The sequence below is a fragment of the Exophiala spinifera genome (genome assembly GCF_000836115.1).
Source record: "Exophiala spinifera strain CBS 89968 unplaced genomic scaffold supercont1.1, whole genome shotgun sequence".
Taxonomy (NCBI): Eukaryota; Fungi; Ascomycota; class Eurotiomycetes; order Chaetothyriales; family Herpotrichiellaceae; genus Exophiala; species Exophiala spinifera.
The window spans coordinates 2,952,155-2,966,717 of NW_015622513.1; the positions used below are offsets into that span (position 1 = coordinate 2,952,155).

Below are 14,563 nucleotides of genomic sequence, written 5' to 3' on the forward strand. Positions count from 1 at the left end.
AAGGCCATGGTCGATGTAGATTTGAGGTTTTGTGAGCCACAGACCGCAGGGTTGGTCTCTGTCAATGGGCATGCACATGCTTCTCTGCAGCAAAGACGGTTAAGCATGCGAAACCGACCGTCGAAGCGAGGTGTGGACGACGTCACAGCAGCATCCAACTCTAGCCTTATCAGGCTAGCCTGCGGGCTTGGGGCTCGAGGTCACGTGGTCTGTCATTTCAAGCTGCCAAAATAAATTTAAACTGAACACTCGATTTCTCTCGCAACTTTTTTCTTTTCCACATAAATTGAACAACGCAAATCCACGTCCAATCTAAAAGCACTTCTTACGAGGTCACCTAATGGTTACCCATGATGTACAGAATTCGTCTATTGGAACGGAGAACAACCAATGTGGCCGATCTTGGGTGCAGTGTCAGTCGCGTCCATTTGGACATGACTGGGATTGCAATGATTGACCATACAGTCCCACCAAATTTATTTTCCTTTGCCAGTAAAGTACATATCGTGGGTATCTCGCAGCATAATCATACAATTTCCTACCGCTCACTTGCTCTCCAACCATTGCTCGAGTCGATCAACGAGATCTGCCTTCTTTCCAGCCACAGAAAGCTTCTTCGCTCCGCAGAAATCCTTGATTTGAGCCACAGTCAAACTCGACAACTTGCCCTTTTGCCATAGACTTCTCACTTCATCCTCGCTTATGCCGTCTCCCCCTTCGGTCTTAGCCTTCTTAGCTGCCGACCCTGAAGCAGATGATCCATGGCCGTTTGTGTAACGTTTCGAACCAGTAGGAATCGCGTCTGGGTGGTCTATGTGGAATTCTTTGAAGACTCTTTCGAGTGTTTTGCCCCATTCTATGGTTTCATTGCCCACACGCTTGTCGATCTGCCGGTATTTCGGAATTGTCTTATCCTCAGGCTTCTCTGGAATTTCATCGTCGAGAGCCAGCGCCTGAAGAATACGATAATGCCATTGAAGACTCGGGTTCGGGTACTTGGAGGGATCGTATATACCTTTCGGGAGGTTGAGTTGTTCTAGATCGCGGAGTTAGCTTGGGTTTGTCCCATCATACAGGATCATCACTAACGAATTATTGGCCGCATGGCATCCACAAGGTCATCTGGAGCATGTAGAGGTTCTTGTCGGGTTGTTGGAGGGTTGGGCCGGATATCATCTGCAAAAGGTAATGGTATCAAATGGAGACCTTGAGGTGCTCCTGTGGGCGAGACCCCTGCCGCATTGGATCTGCCATCTGTAGGCTCTGCAGATAATGTAGGAACCATGGCCGCCATGACCGGAGTGGCATTCTTTCGTGGTATGAACCAAGTCAGTCCGAAGAGTTTGTCTCTTGACAATTTCTGGTACAAAGCACTGTACACACGAGTGCTGCCAACAACATGCTCCTCTGACGGGTAGAGGAACGATGAGTTTTTGAGGTTAGCCCACAGTGGTAATCGCGCCATGGGCTTGAATCCGATTATCCTGATCACAGGCTTCCCGAAATCTCGGAGTTTTTGAGCCTCTTCGAGCTTGAACGTAATCTGTTCACCACCAAAGGTGTAGGCTTTTCGAATTTCGGCCTTCTGGATTTGACGAGTGTCCTCAGCGACTTGTTCAGTACTCCCTGTCACTATTTGTGGTCGCTCGGAACCCAAATAGATGTAACTACTTCTGGCCGGCTTCTGGTGCTTGTAGAGTAGATACCCCTTTACCGATATTTCAAGACCTGGACCGATCTCAAGTGGAACTGACGAGAAGAGTGCTCTTTTGGGCGTAACCTTTGAGGCAATATTGGTCAGAAGAGATTGTAGTAGCGATATGCCATCATTCGAGCCTGCTGCTAGCCTCGACTCATTCGAGTCGACGATCGAAGACGGATTGTATGCAATGGCATCTGGATCTGATGGCGACGCTTTATATATGATATCGTCGTAAAAGTGCTTTGTGTCAAAGGTGTGCTCTGGGGTAGAGATTGGGAATAATTCTATTATTACTCCAAGATCGTACAAATCCTTGGCTCTGACTGTTGCTTGGGCTCGTGTCTCCTTGTTTACGGCATGGGGATCGTCGTTGTCCGTGACAATGAACAATCGCCTGGAGGTGAAATTGGCTGCTTTCTGTTGAAAGATTTGGTTTGCACAGAAGAGGACATTGTGCATGGTCACCGGTTCCTTCGAGGGTCGAAAGATGTCGTTGGATTCAGGAGAATCGGCTTCGGTGAGCTCCTTCAATTCCTTCACGTCTGAAGCCTCGGGGACATCCAAGTCAATCAAGAGGTAACAGTGCGGGAAGGACCACCCGCCCCCGGAGTTCTCATCTTCGTCGTAGAACTTGGTTGCTTCGGTGCCATAGAGCAAGATGCCCATCAAGTCGCGAGGGGTGGAGATAATGCGTTGCTGCATTAGGTGGTATGCACATTTGAGAGCTGCGAGTAGAGGAGAAGTGGTGTCTGATTTCTTTGATCCTGAGGACGGTGGTTTCTTCAACATGGAGTCGCTGACTTCGATGGCGAAGAGCACGGCGTCTTTGACCGTCTTGTACCCGCTTTCATCGATGTCGTCTTCTTCGTCGTCCTCTCCATCTTCTCTGGCCGCATCATCCTCTGCCTTGGATCGGTAAGATAGATCAGCCATGATGGAAGTGTGGCAACACCGACAAGAAGCCCATGAGGGGGAGGGCAGAAAGTCCGTTATCGATGCTCTGAGCCGGCAACAGGCAGATCGTGTTCGTGAAGTCATAAGTCTGACGCCCGCAGGACGCGTCGACACGTGATCTGGCATCTAGATGCTGCGGAGACCTCGGTGCTACTTTGTATTATACTCAATCTGAGTGGCGGAACGAACGCATCATCGAACCAGAATCCCGCCCTTCACACTTTTCATCTCAGACTGATCGGCGTTTTCCTCTACACCTTTCTCTTTGTTGCAGTGTCTGTCGGCGAGTTCATCTAACACTTATGGCCCGGTAGCAGCGACACATTCATCATCCACGCGCTTACAATGTCTATACGCCATTCAGCCACTCACCTCACCCGGTCGCTGGCGACTCGCATAGTTGCTCGGCCAGTAGCTGGTTTACTTGCTACGAACGCCTCCCAGAGGTCATGCATGGCCACTGTTGCCCCTCCTGTTACACAAGATGAAGTGGGCAAGCGAGGCCCTACAGCCATGGTTTTCATGAATATGGGCGGTCCATCGACAACGGACGAAGTTGGAGACTTTCTGAGCAGGTTGTTTGCGGACGGCGACCTGATACCGCTCGGTCCCCTCCAGTCGTACCTGGGACCACTTATATCAAGACGGAGGACACCCAAGATACAGAAACAATATGCTGCTATCGGTGGAGGCTCTCCCATCCGCAAATGGTCGGAGCTTCAGTGCGAGGAGATGTGCAAGCTGCTGGACAAGATGTCTCCCCAGACCGCGCCTCATAAGCCTTACGTCGCTTTCAGATACGCGAACCCCTTGACCGAGCATATGTATGAGCAGCTTTTCAAGGATGGCTTCGGGAAGGGCAGAGGCGGGCGGGCAGTTGCATTCACGCAATACCCGCAATACTCCTGTTCTACAACAGGAAGTTCTCTGAACGAGTTATGGAAATGGCGAAATAGGCTGGAAGGGAAAAGAGCTACCGGCGAAGCGAATCCGGATGGGGCGATCACCTGGAGTGTGATAGATCGCTGGCCGACGCATTCCGGGTTAGTGGAAGCATTCGCCCAAAACATTGAAGCCAAATTGGCTGAATACCCTGAGGAGCGAAGAAAGGATGTGGTTATATTGTTCTCAGCGCACAGCTTACCGATGAGCGTGGTCAACAGAGGGGACCCTTACCCTGCTGAGGTGGCAGCTACCGTCCACGCCGTCATGCACAGACTGGGTCATTCTCAACCCTATCGTTTGTGCTGGCAGTCTCAAGTTGGACCGTCTGCTTGGCTTGGTGCGCAAACGAGCGATACCGTCAAGCATTATGTTGCTCGGGGCCATACAGATCTGATCTTGGTTCCCATTGCATTCACAAGCGACCACATTGAAACCTTGTACGAGCTGGACCTGGAAGTGATAGAGGAGGACGCGAAGGGACATCCAGGTGTGAAGCGAGCAGAAAGCCTGAATGGAAGCCCGGTGTTCATTAAAGCTTTGGCTGACATTGCCCACGAACACTTGAAGAGCGGCGAAAGTTCTTCGCGACAAATGCACTTGAGATGTCAAGGTTGCAATAGCGAAAGGTGCCTCGAGCAAAAGAAGTTCTTCGCAGGAGAGCAAGCAAAAATACTTCCCACAGTGAGGTAGAGGGGAGAACAATGTATACCTATGTAGAATGCCCAACGAGTACTAATGCGAAAGCGACTGTTCGTTTTGGATCCTGCCTGAGCCGCCGCCAGAATGCCTGGTACAGGATTCACTGCACGTACCTGGGGAGCATGTGGAATGGATGGCTGCGGTGCCTGTATTGTACAAGGATTCTAAGCGAGCGAACGAGCATCTTCGGGGCGATGCTTTACCCCTAGTTAGGTACCTGAGTTAGCTGGGTGCTCGGCCTGATTCTCAGGCCTGCCAGGGGCCTGGAGGCTTTATAATCGTCCCAGCCCACCCCGGGCCCTGAGCACCACTCATAATGCTTTCCATTGGTGTGCTATCCGGAATTAATGCTTGAGCCAACCCCGAGAACGTGGATGGACTCGTATCGTCGGAATCTACTCCGGCTGCCGTCCCTACAATCACCATTGTACGAGCCCTCCGTACCCAGTGCACCCAATGCCATCTTTCTATAGACACAAACACCAATTACGTCAAGACTAGACGAGCTATCTATACCCATCGCCCTTTATCTATCAATTGTGCTGCCTGCGCTGTCGGGGAACATCCAAGTTGCCATCCTTGTTTCCATCTCTTGGTCGCCCAGATGCGGTAACCAGTACCTATACCGTGTCTCGCATTCCGCACTCCTCACCCGCGTCCTATCTCAGTATAAGCCGCGACGCAGGGACTCTTCCCCGTCGGTATGATGGATCCCGAAGAAGTATTCGCCGAAGAGGCGCAAGAGGAGGCAGGCCTATCAGGTAGCCATACCCCTGATCTGGTCGTCGAGACACAATATCCCCTCCGCAACGGAGACGACGAGAGCGCCGAAGGAGAGGACGAGAATAGTCCTTTGATGAGCCCGCGTCGGCGTCGCAATGCATCTCGAAAGACACCCTATTCCCGCGCGAGGACAAGCTACGAACGTGCCATCAATGAACCCTGGAGCGGCGCGCAGGGCTCTCATGCGCTACCATGGTACAAGAAACCCTCGATATTCTGGCTCCTTCCGGCCTTCTTTCCTTTCTGTATCGCCTTTGGTGGAATCATCGTTCCAAAGACATATCTGGTCCTGGATTTGATCTGTCAAGACTACCTCTCCGACCAGGCTCGCAGGGATCCAACGTTCCACTTCCTTCCCGTGGTTCTAGGTGATGAGAACCCCCAATGCCGGGACCCAGAGGTTCAAGCTCGTGTTGCGACCTTCAACCTCGAGGCTAGCCTCCTCGCGGGCATATTTTCTGCCATAATATCGCCTCACCTGGGCTCGCTATCGGATCGTTACGGCCGCAAAGGCATAATCGTGTTTGCATCATTAGGTGCTTTCATGGCCGAAATTATTACCATAATTATCGGTAGAAATCCTGGCAGCATTTCCGTGTACTGGATGCTGGCAGGATTCCTTCTTGACGGTCTTTCTGGATCCTTCACCACAGCCATGGCCCTCTCATTTGCGTACGCCAGTGATTGCTCCCCTCCCGAGCGACGGAATATCGCTTTTGGGTACTTCCACGGCACACTATTCTCCGGTATCGCTCTTGGGCCTATTCTGGCAGGGTACTTGATCAAGGTGACGGGCACGGTGATGGTAGTCTTCTACGTCGCCTTAGGCTGCCATGTATTCTACATTGTTTTCATCACTCTCTTCGTCCCAGAGTCCCTGTCCAAAGAGCGGCAGATGCTTGCCAGGGAGAAGCGGCGAGTCAAACGCGCAAATACTCCAAGGAAAGACTTCGTTACGAAGCTTCGCAACTACAATCTCTTCAAACCTCTCTGGGTGCTCCGACCTACCGGGGAAGGAACATCATCCGCGTTGCGCAAGAATCTTTTGGTGCTCGCGGCTATCGATACGATGATGTTTGGGGTGGCAATGGGCACGATGCAGATACTCATCATATACGCCGAGTACCGCTTTGGCTGGACCGCTGTGGACTCATCAATGTTCCTTTCCGTGGTGAACGTCTGCCGCGTGCTTTGTTTGGTTCTCCTTCTCCCTCTTCTGACGCGAATCTTCCGCGGCCCTTCCCTCGGAGGCGCCAGCAGTTCAGGTCACAGGGGCGCAGACATGCTCGACATCAATATCATTCGCGGTTCGATATTGTTCGACTTGATTGGCTATCTGGGATACGCGCTCTCACCGAGCGGCGCTGTTATGGTGGTCGGAGGTATGGTCGCCAGTCTTGGTGGCATTGGAAGCCCGACACTACAGTCCGCTTTGACAAAGCATATTCCTGCTGATCGGACAGGGCAGGTCTTGGGTGCAAGTGGACTTCTGCACGCGCTGGCTCGCGTAGTAGCCCCTACAGTCTTTAACTTGATCTATCGCCAAACAGTGGGTGTATATGCTGGCATCGTGTTCCTATGTCTTGCGGGTGTTTTTGTTGTGGTGTTTGTATTGAGCTGGATTTTGAAGCCTAATGGTACGTCTCTCCCTGACTTGATCGAGATGTTCGAAGCCGTTTGCTAACCTGAGACAGTATACTTGCATGAGGATTCTGTTTTTGAAGCTGATCAGGAGCAGGACAGCCACGACGGGTGAAATGCGTGAGCTGAAGCCAGAGCTTTTGTGTACGACCATCACTTTGATCCATTACATCAGTACATATGTAGTAAGATGGAATGCTCATCTCGGTGTCATGAGAACAACCAGACACAATTTCTAACCATATATTGAGCGCCCTTGTTGGAGATAGACTGCATAGTTTTCCGTACTATTTATAAGATGAAAGTTCGAAGCAGACTCCGGGACCTTGTGGCTGTCTATCCGCCAACATCCCTCAGTGATAGCTCGTGAGAACCAGGCTACGCGAGCACAGACGGCAAACCTAGTCGTGGTAGAAATCCTCCCGCGTTCATTGTAGCCAATGTGTGGCGTGACGAGGCTGAGCTTAAGTAAGAAGTTCACGACCTTGGGTTTTTTAGTCGGTGGAGATCGATCATCCAACTGCGACCTTCTGGCACATCCATTGACAGTCGGACTCGTCTTGTTTGTCAACTTGATCATAACCACCCACCCCCAGCCTATATAAGTCCGCAAATTTCGCAGATGTGGTGTCGTATTGGGATCTTCTCCCGTTGACATTTGGGCCGTTGGGCTCGCTGAGCCTTTCCAAATGTCAATGATGTTACGATCATGATCTCTCCATCCCCGATCGTTCCCTCGAAGAACGCCTTACGAGCTCTGCGGCGGCTGGCTCTGTCTCCTCCCGCTGTTGTCGTCGTTGGTGCTGTGGGCAGTCTCTGCGGTGCTGCAGTAGTGCACTGTGAGATCCGACGTCAACTCGTTCTAGCCGAGCGCATCATCGAGACGAAGAAGGTCTTGCGATCCTTGACGAATGGGCCACCCGCCGAACGTCTGAAGGATATGTTCGAAGCGGCAGAAAGAGGCGAGGACGTCACATCGCCGGAATGGCGTGCAAAGAGAAGGAGGAAGGAGATTGGACGCAGATCTTTCTCAACCAGCAGCAGAACATCAGCACCAGCTGGGAACGATTATGGTGGAACAAAGGAAACTTCCATGTCTCGAGAGGAAGAGCGTAAGACTCCCAGCACGCAGAAACCAATAAAGCCCCGGTATCACCCTATCCCTCGACTATATCTTGGGAAACATGTCTCGCGATCAAGAGAGAAACGGGAGCCGTCGTTCACCGAGTTCCGATTTTCCTCTCAGCGCACCAACGCCGGGCCACTCAATTCGAATCGCAGGCTTCTTGCGAATCAGCACTATAACACAACCAGTCAGAAGCATATCAACAACTCTTGCTTTCCAACTGGGTCACCTGATGGGAACTTGGCTGGTCCGTCTCTACAACACGGTTCGATGCGGCCGACTCTAAGAGAAGGAGATTCTGACACATCGGTGGAAAGAAGTCGCGACAAGTCTGCGTCGGGGTTGTTGGACGGAGAACCAGGAATTCACAATCCATCAGCCAAATATGACAGTGTGACGAGCCTTCCATTCCGACCCCTCTACGTTTTGCCTCGTCAGTCCAGTACAGAAGGAAGCCCATGTTCAATGGATCGTGAATGCGATGTTGCCACCAAGCCTGCTCCAGCTGCGCCATCCACGAGCAAAGACCTAAGAGAGCTGCCCAGAAAGGAGCTTCGGTGGCACCACGGCAGGCGTCTGTGGTCTTCTTGCACAACGAACAAGGCGAATACAATCGACCTTGACACAGCCTTGGACACTGAATTTACCTCTTACCGTAAACGTGTGCAGAGCTACGGACCCCACTGGCCCAAACGGACCCGGGTGTTTGAATCACCAAAGCTAGAGACCGGAATTGATGAGCTAAAGTACATTCCATATTCCATTCGCAACCACTTTACAAAAAGTGTCAACCCGAAGGTATATCTCGATGTCCAGAATTTCATCAGCCCTCGGAAACACGTTTCGACATACGAAGGAAGACTACAGCGGTGGTCGGCTGCTATGCGATACTATACACACCAGAAGGATCCTAATTGGGCCATGGCCGAAGCTCTGTTCTTCAGTTGGCGATTTTCATTTCGACCGGAGGACTTGATCTGTGCACCTGTCATGAAGCTCATAAGCTATCTCCTCGCGACCGCTCCAACTTCCGAAAGGCTTCAAGAGTTGTTTTTCCCCAGCTCTGTTCCCGGGGACAGCACTGATCATCATTATTCGCTTGCCCCTCGATACTTGGCGATCTTCTGCGAGGGCCATGACGAAAAATCCTGCATCGCCGAGCTTGCAAAGATACATAAACTTGCCAAACGAAGCAAATTGGCCCACAAGGACCAAGTCTTTGTACCTGTGCTGCGAAAGGCGCTGCGAAATCAAGATCCTGGACAGAGAGACGACCTCATAAACGCTGTTGTTGAGGTCTACGGAGAGGCTGTAAGGCCATACATCCTGAGCCAGTGTGCGTTATTGTACACAAGCAGTGGGGACTGGGTCGATGTCCAAGAGACGCTCAGTCAGATACACGCGACTGGCCACAGTAGGCAGCGAGTGTATCAGTACTCTTTGGTATTCAACAGCATACTCAAGCGACACTTGGAAACGAATGGTGCTGCCCAAGCCTTCGACTTTCTACTGGGCTGTATCAAAGACGCAGGCCTTGTTCCGCTCCGCTCAATATCCACCACGATCATATGTGCTTTGGTCCAGGAGAAGCGGTTTGATCTTGTCAGCGAATGGGTGCGGCTCGTCCGCGAAGCTTTCCCTCGGTGCAAACTAGGCTTTGATCTCGAGGAAGACGCCTGGAAACTCGGACAAGCTTTGAGGACAATAGGTGCCACATGTCAGCAGGTTGCAGAGGTTTGCCGCGGAATTTCGCTGGGTTGCCGTGATGATCCCTTCTCTCCAGTCCTGAAGGATTTTGTGAAAGACATTGTGAGACACGATGTCACTGGGAAGTTCCATACGCTGGCGGAACATCGTCCAAGTCTGGTTGCTCTCGACACTTATCTACAGTGGGTACCTTTAAGTCAAGTTATTGATGTTGCTTCTCGAATCTGCACATCACACAGGCCACCGGTGTCTGGTGGCGACGTTTTCGACTCGGCGCTACAAGACCTTGCTTCTCAGCTAAATGGGATCGAAGAACTAAAGTCCATCTTTGCAGGCGACTTGAACCTAGCTCGGCCAAAATCAGTTGGTGACTATCAATCAGATGCGTCCTCTCGTGGAATTTCTTCGGTGCAAGACTCCTGGAGATCCTCGTCGACGGCAGAAAGCCAATTGTTGATCTCAGAGTTGATTGAGCGGGCCGAATTGATTGACATTGTCTACATCCAGGACATGGTCGCAGAGCACTACGATATGCAACAGGCGGACGGCTATGCCGTCAACCACTTGCTACTGGAGCGGCTCCTCGTAAGGCTCGCCTCCAACAGACCCTGGGATGCACTCAAGCTAGTTGAAACATTCTATGCTCGCCACTATGCACAATGTCTCTCTGGGAAAGGACTTGGTAACGGGCTCTTTTTGAAGTGGATGAGCTTGGTGTTGGAAATTGGCGATAATCATTCGACTTTGGAAGTTCTCTGGGCTATACTTGACTCGAGCAGCCAGCTCGAATGGTCATTTGAATTTACAGCTCTGGTCGACATTGTAGGAAGGAGCTTTACTCCTTCCACTACTCCCGAAGAGCCTCGAGAGTTGAACTATTTGATGGAGCGGATTCGAGTACTCAAGAAGACTGTGCGGGAACCAAAATCAGTCAATGACGACTTTACATTTCCCCCATGGCGTGATTGGGAGGAAGACTTGAGAGACACCATCAATCTGCCAAAGGTGCCGCACTTAGCGGAGGAGGAGGAAATGCTCGAAGCGCGGTGGTCGTGAATATCGGCGTCAAGTGCGGCTTATGTTGTATGCCAGTATTTATGCTGTCCACAGATATGATACCTAGGTAGTATCGAACGTTAGGTTACGAAGTGCTGTGCTGTCACAGCCTCGCGCTGTCCAGTAAATCGCCGACTCCACTAAACCTACTGAACGAATAGCTACTGGAAGACAATATATTAATACATGTACCGTGCCTTAGGGATGTATGCTATACCTATTAAATATATTCCGCAGATACTCCGCGGTTCCGTTATCTTTTGATCTCCAAACCCAACACAAACTTCGCCCCAAAAGATTGAGAGTGAGAGCGATACGAAGAACGAAGAGTCAGAGCCTCAGCATTCAGCATCCGACACGCGTACACGTTACATCTTTCACTCGCCAGCACGCACGAGACTCACACAACTGTGTTTTTATGAGATTCTTTTCGGATTGCGTCCGTCTCATTTCACAGCCCGTCAAGGTTTCCATCCACGCACAAGTCCATTTCCACGATCATCGAGGACGGACTTAGTTAGCACCAGCTTGAAGAATTTCTGACAGGCGTGTCCATCAAACCACCCGCCACGAGTACAACCACCACCACCCTAACCACCACCGCCGCCGCCGCCGCCATCATGACTTCTCGCCCGACCCACGACAGTCAGGGATCTCTCCTCCCGGCCATCCTGTGCCTCCACGGGGGCGGGTCCAACTCCACGGTGTTCAAGATCCAAATGCGCCGATTGATCTGGACGCTCGAGAAGCAGTTCCGGTTCGTGTTCGTGCAGGCGCCGATCGAGGGCACGCCGGGCCACGGCATGCTGCCGGTGTTCGCGTCGTGCGCGCCGTTCTACCGCTGGGTCAACCGGCGGTTCAAGGCGGGCGAGAGCGACGTCGAGCCCACGCCGCGGGACGAGGTCGACGCCATCGACGCCCTCGTCTCCGAGGCCATGGAGGCCAACGGCGGCGTCGACTCGTTCAAGGGCGTCATCGGCTTCAGCCAGGGCGCGAGGCTGACGGCCGGCCTGCTGCTGCGGCAAAGGATCCAGGAGCGCGCCGGCACCACCCCCACCGCCACCAAGTTCGCGTTCGGCGTCATGATCGGAGGGCCGTACCCGCCCATCGGGCTCGCGGGGACCGTCGACGCGGCGGACTACGCCTTGCTCCGGGACATTCCGACGGTGCACGCCTGGGGGCGAGACGACCACGTCAGGCCCGGGTGCGAGGCGCTGGCGAAGACGTGCGAGAGCGACGCGTGTTTCGTCATGGACTACGAGGGCGGCCACCACCTGCCGCTCACGAACGTCGAGGCCAAAGACCTCTGCGATCTGATCATGGCCGCGTGGTACGCCGGTGGAGGAAAGTACGGCGTGAGTGCCAACGAGACCTACTGAGTTGGGAGTGACGATACGAACACGAGTTACGACTACCGGTGACTACGAAACACCGAGGGAGGTATCGCTTTTTAAAAATACAACAAACTCAAACTCACCGGCCTTGCTATGAGTGTCGAGCACTGGGTATCAGTGACGAAAAGGGGAGATAAAAACACGGTACATAATGATGGCAATACACAAGACACACATAGACACGGAGAGAGAGAGAGAGAGAGAGAGAGAGAGAGAGAGAGAGAGAGAGAGAGAGAGAGAGAGAGAGAGAGAAAGGAGAGGAGAGCCCTACCAAGTACGAAGTGTACGGATCGCTGCTGGGGTGGCACTGGCACCGTGATGGGAGTGAGTAGACAAGACTGAGAAGACCCAGACCATAGATTGCATTACTAGATACCTACCCTTGGTAGGGTAAATCTCGGTGATGCGACTTTCATCTCAGCCAAGGTATTCATGCCAAAACCAAGGTGTCCGGTTCAATTCCCTCGACCTGCCTGGTAAATAAATATCGCTTGGTACGCGGGCTCCGCCAAGGACACACGGTATCATCGATCATGATCGTATCAATACATACTCCATCCCCCGCTGACGTTGATGACCTGGCCGCTCACCCAGGCGGCCTCGTCGCCACACAGCCAAGCGACGACGCTGCTCACCTCGGGCGGCACGCCGACCCTCCTCTCCACGGGGGTGCTGTCCATCTGCATCTGCACGATCTCGCGGGGGATGGTGTCCAGCAGCTCGCTCCTCACGGGGCCCGGGGCCACGGCGTTCACCGTGGTGCCGTTCGCGCCCAGCTCGGCCGCCCACGACCTGGTCAGCCCTTCGACCGCGGCCTTGGAGCTCGCGTACAGGCTCAGGCCCGCGAACCCGGCGCGCGCCCCGACGCTCGAGACGTTCACCACGCGCCCGCGCGGCGCGAGGTAGGGGAGCACCGCCTGCGTGAGCAGCACCGCGCCGCGCACGTTGACGCCGTACACGCGCTCGTAGTCCTGGAGGGTGAGCTCGGAGAGGGGCCTGGTCACGGACACCCCGGCGTTGTTGACCAGTATGTGGATCCGGGGGCCGAACGTCGACACGCACGTCTCGACGATGCGGCGAGGGGACGCCGTGTCGCCCATGTCGGCGCGGACGCTCGTCGCTCGAGACGAGTTGGGGAGGTGGTCGTTGATTCGGGACGTGAGCTCCGTCGCCTGGTGTTCGGAGGACGCCGACGTGTATGTTATCACGACCTGAGGAGTGTCAGTTTTTCACATCAGGGACGTTGTCAAACACAGTAATCGAAAAGGAGAAGCGTAGGATTTAGGAGGCGCTAGGATCGTGGTATACGAATTGGGCGAGTGGGTGAGCAGGGAGGGTGTGAGGGAGTGGATGGATGCGGTGTGAGGCTGGAAAAGTGCAGTAAAAGTGCAGGAACGCTACGCTGTTATAAAATACCTTTGCGCCGCGCTTTGCAAGGTCAAGCGCCATATCAGCTATAACCGAGTCGAGGTAAGTCAATCAGCATATCCTGAGTCACAAGAGAAAGGAGTGTATATCCGACAGAGAGCTTTTGGCAACGGAGAAGAGAACGTCTCTCTGTCTGTCTCTTGGACCAGGGCTGGACTGTGGCGAGAGTCCCTGGTTAGGTTGGTAGGGAGGGATGTCTCTCTCTCTCTTTCTCTCCCCCTTTCTCTGTCGCCCATACAAGGCCCTCGAGTGTCGTGGGAATGAGAAGCGGCATAGACCGTACCCAGACCGAGTGTCCTGGTCGAGGTCCTGCTGGGGCACCGGGTTTTGGTCCTCTCAAGGAAAAAGGGGAATAGAAACAGACCGACAACTAATAACTCACCTCCCAAGCCCCTCGTCGACCCTGTCACGATCGCAACTTTCCCCTGGAGTGTCTGAGCCGGTAACTCGGATGCCATTGTTGACTGGGGACCGTGGGTATGATGGTTTATATATTTTCTTCCGTTCGTTCTCAAAGTAAGATCCGGTACAACCACCGCTCAAGAAAGGAGGCCGATTCCCCGTACCAGACGCTCCTTGGTAGGACGACTGACCTCCTGCAGACTGTAGTCAAGTCACCTCTTCTGATGCTGCACTGACAAAAGGATCACTATTTGTCCTCACGACTCGCTCAAATGTTCGGTCAGCGAGAGAACTCGAGGAAGAAAATGAAATGCGTGGTGACGTCTTCGTGATGATGATGATGAAGAAGAAGAAGAAGAAGAAGAAGAAGAAGAAGAAGAAGAAGCCAGATAGAGGTCGTTGAAGAGAACATCATTCAGCGCACATCATCAATTTTATACCTGCGCACCCTGCTCATCATCAAGTTACTGGCGCTGCACGAGGGACGCATGACGGATGAAGTGGAGGAGGGAGGTGGAATGCGCCGATCAGGCCCGAGAGATTTTGGATGCGAGCGGCCGCAAAGACCGCACTCGATTATCAAGAACTGATACGCTGCATGGAGTAGTAATATCAACAGGAAATAACAGTAGTAGCAATAGTAGCAATAGTAGCAATAGTAGCAATAGTAGCAATAGTAGCAATAGTAGCAATAGTAGCAATAGTAGCAATAGTAGCAATAGTAGC

At 52.8% G+C, this 14,563-nt stretch overlaps 6 protein-coding genes across 6 annotated transcripts; 4 read left to right on the forward strand and 2 right to left on the reverse strand.

Moving 5' to 3' along the window:
- Positions 1-545: 545 nt before the first annotated feature.
- PV08_01105 (uncharacterized protein) lies at positions 546-2,635 on the reverse strand (the record flags this gene model as incomplete). Its single annotated transcript, XM_016375470.1, has 2 exons — positions 546-1,036; positions 1,090-2,635. 2 exons carry the CDS (start codon positions 2,633-2,635, stop codon positions 546-548), a joined length of 2,037 nt encoding a protein of 678 aa, XP_016240746.1.
- A 474-nt stretch (positions 2,636-3,109) lies between these two features.
- PV08_01106 (ferrochelatase) lies at positions 3,110-4,291 on the forward strand (the record flags this gene model as incomplete). Its single annotated transcript, XM_016375471.1, has 1 exon — positions 3,110-4,291. One exon carries the CDS (start codon positions 3,110-3,112, stop codon positions 4,289-4,291), a length of 1,182 nt encoding a protein of 393 aa, XP_016240747.1.
- A 715-nt stretch (positions 4,292-5,006) lies between these two features.
- Positions 5,007-6,839, forward strand: PV08_01107 (uncharacterized protein; the record flags this gene model as incomplete). Its single annotated transcript, XM_016375472.1, has 2 exons — positions 5,007-6,720; positions 6,778-6,839. 2 exons carry the CDS (start codon positions 5,007-5,009, stop codon positions 6,837-6,839), a joined length of 1,776 nt encoding a protein of 591 aa, XP_016240748.1.
- A 594-nt stretch (positions 6,840-7,433) lies between these two features.
- On the forward strand, positions 7,434-10,613 carry PV08_01108 (uncharacterized protein; the record flags this gene model as incomplete). Its single annotated transcript, XM_016375473.1, has 1 exon — positions 7,434-10,613. The coding sequence occupies one exon, from the start codon at positions 7,434-7,436 to the stop codon at positions 10,611-10,613; it is 3,180 nt and encodes a 1,059-aa protein (XP_016240749.1).
- A 620-nt stretch (positions 10,614-11,233) lies between these two features.
- PV08_01109 (uncharacterized protein) lies at positions 11,234-11,992 on the forward strand (the record flags this gene model as incomplete). The annotated part of the gene is made up of 1 exon (XM_016375474.1): positions 11,234-11,992. The coding sequence occupies one exon, from the start codon at positions 11,234-11,236 to the stop codon at positions 11,990-11,992; it is 759 nt and encodes a 252-aa protein (XP_016240750.1).
- Positions 11,993-12,549: 557 nt separating this feature from the next.
- PV08_01110 (uncharacterized protein) lies at positions 12,550-13,456 on the reverse strand (the record flags this gene model as incomplete). Its single annotated transcript, XM_016375475.1, has 2 exons — positions 12,550-13,218; positions 13,424-13,456. The coding sequence occupies 2 exons, from the start codon at positions 13,454-13,456 to the stop codon at positions 12,550-12,552; spliced, it is 702 nt and encodes a 233-aa protein (XP_016240751.1).
- Positions 13,457-14,563: the final 1,107 nt, after the last annotated feature.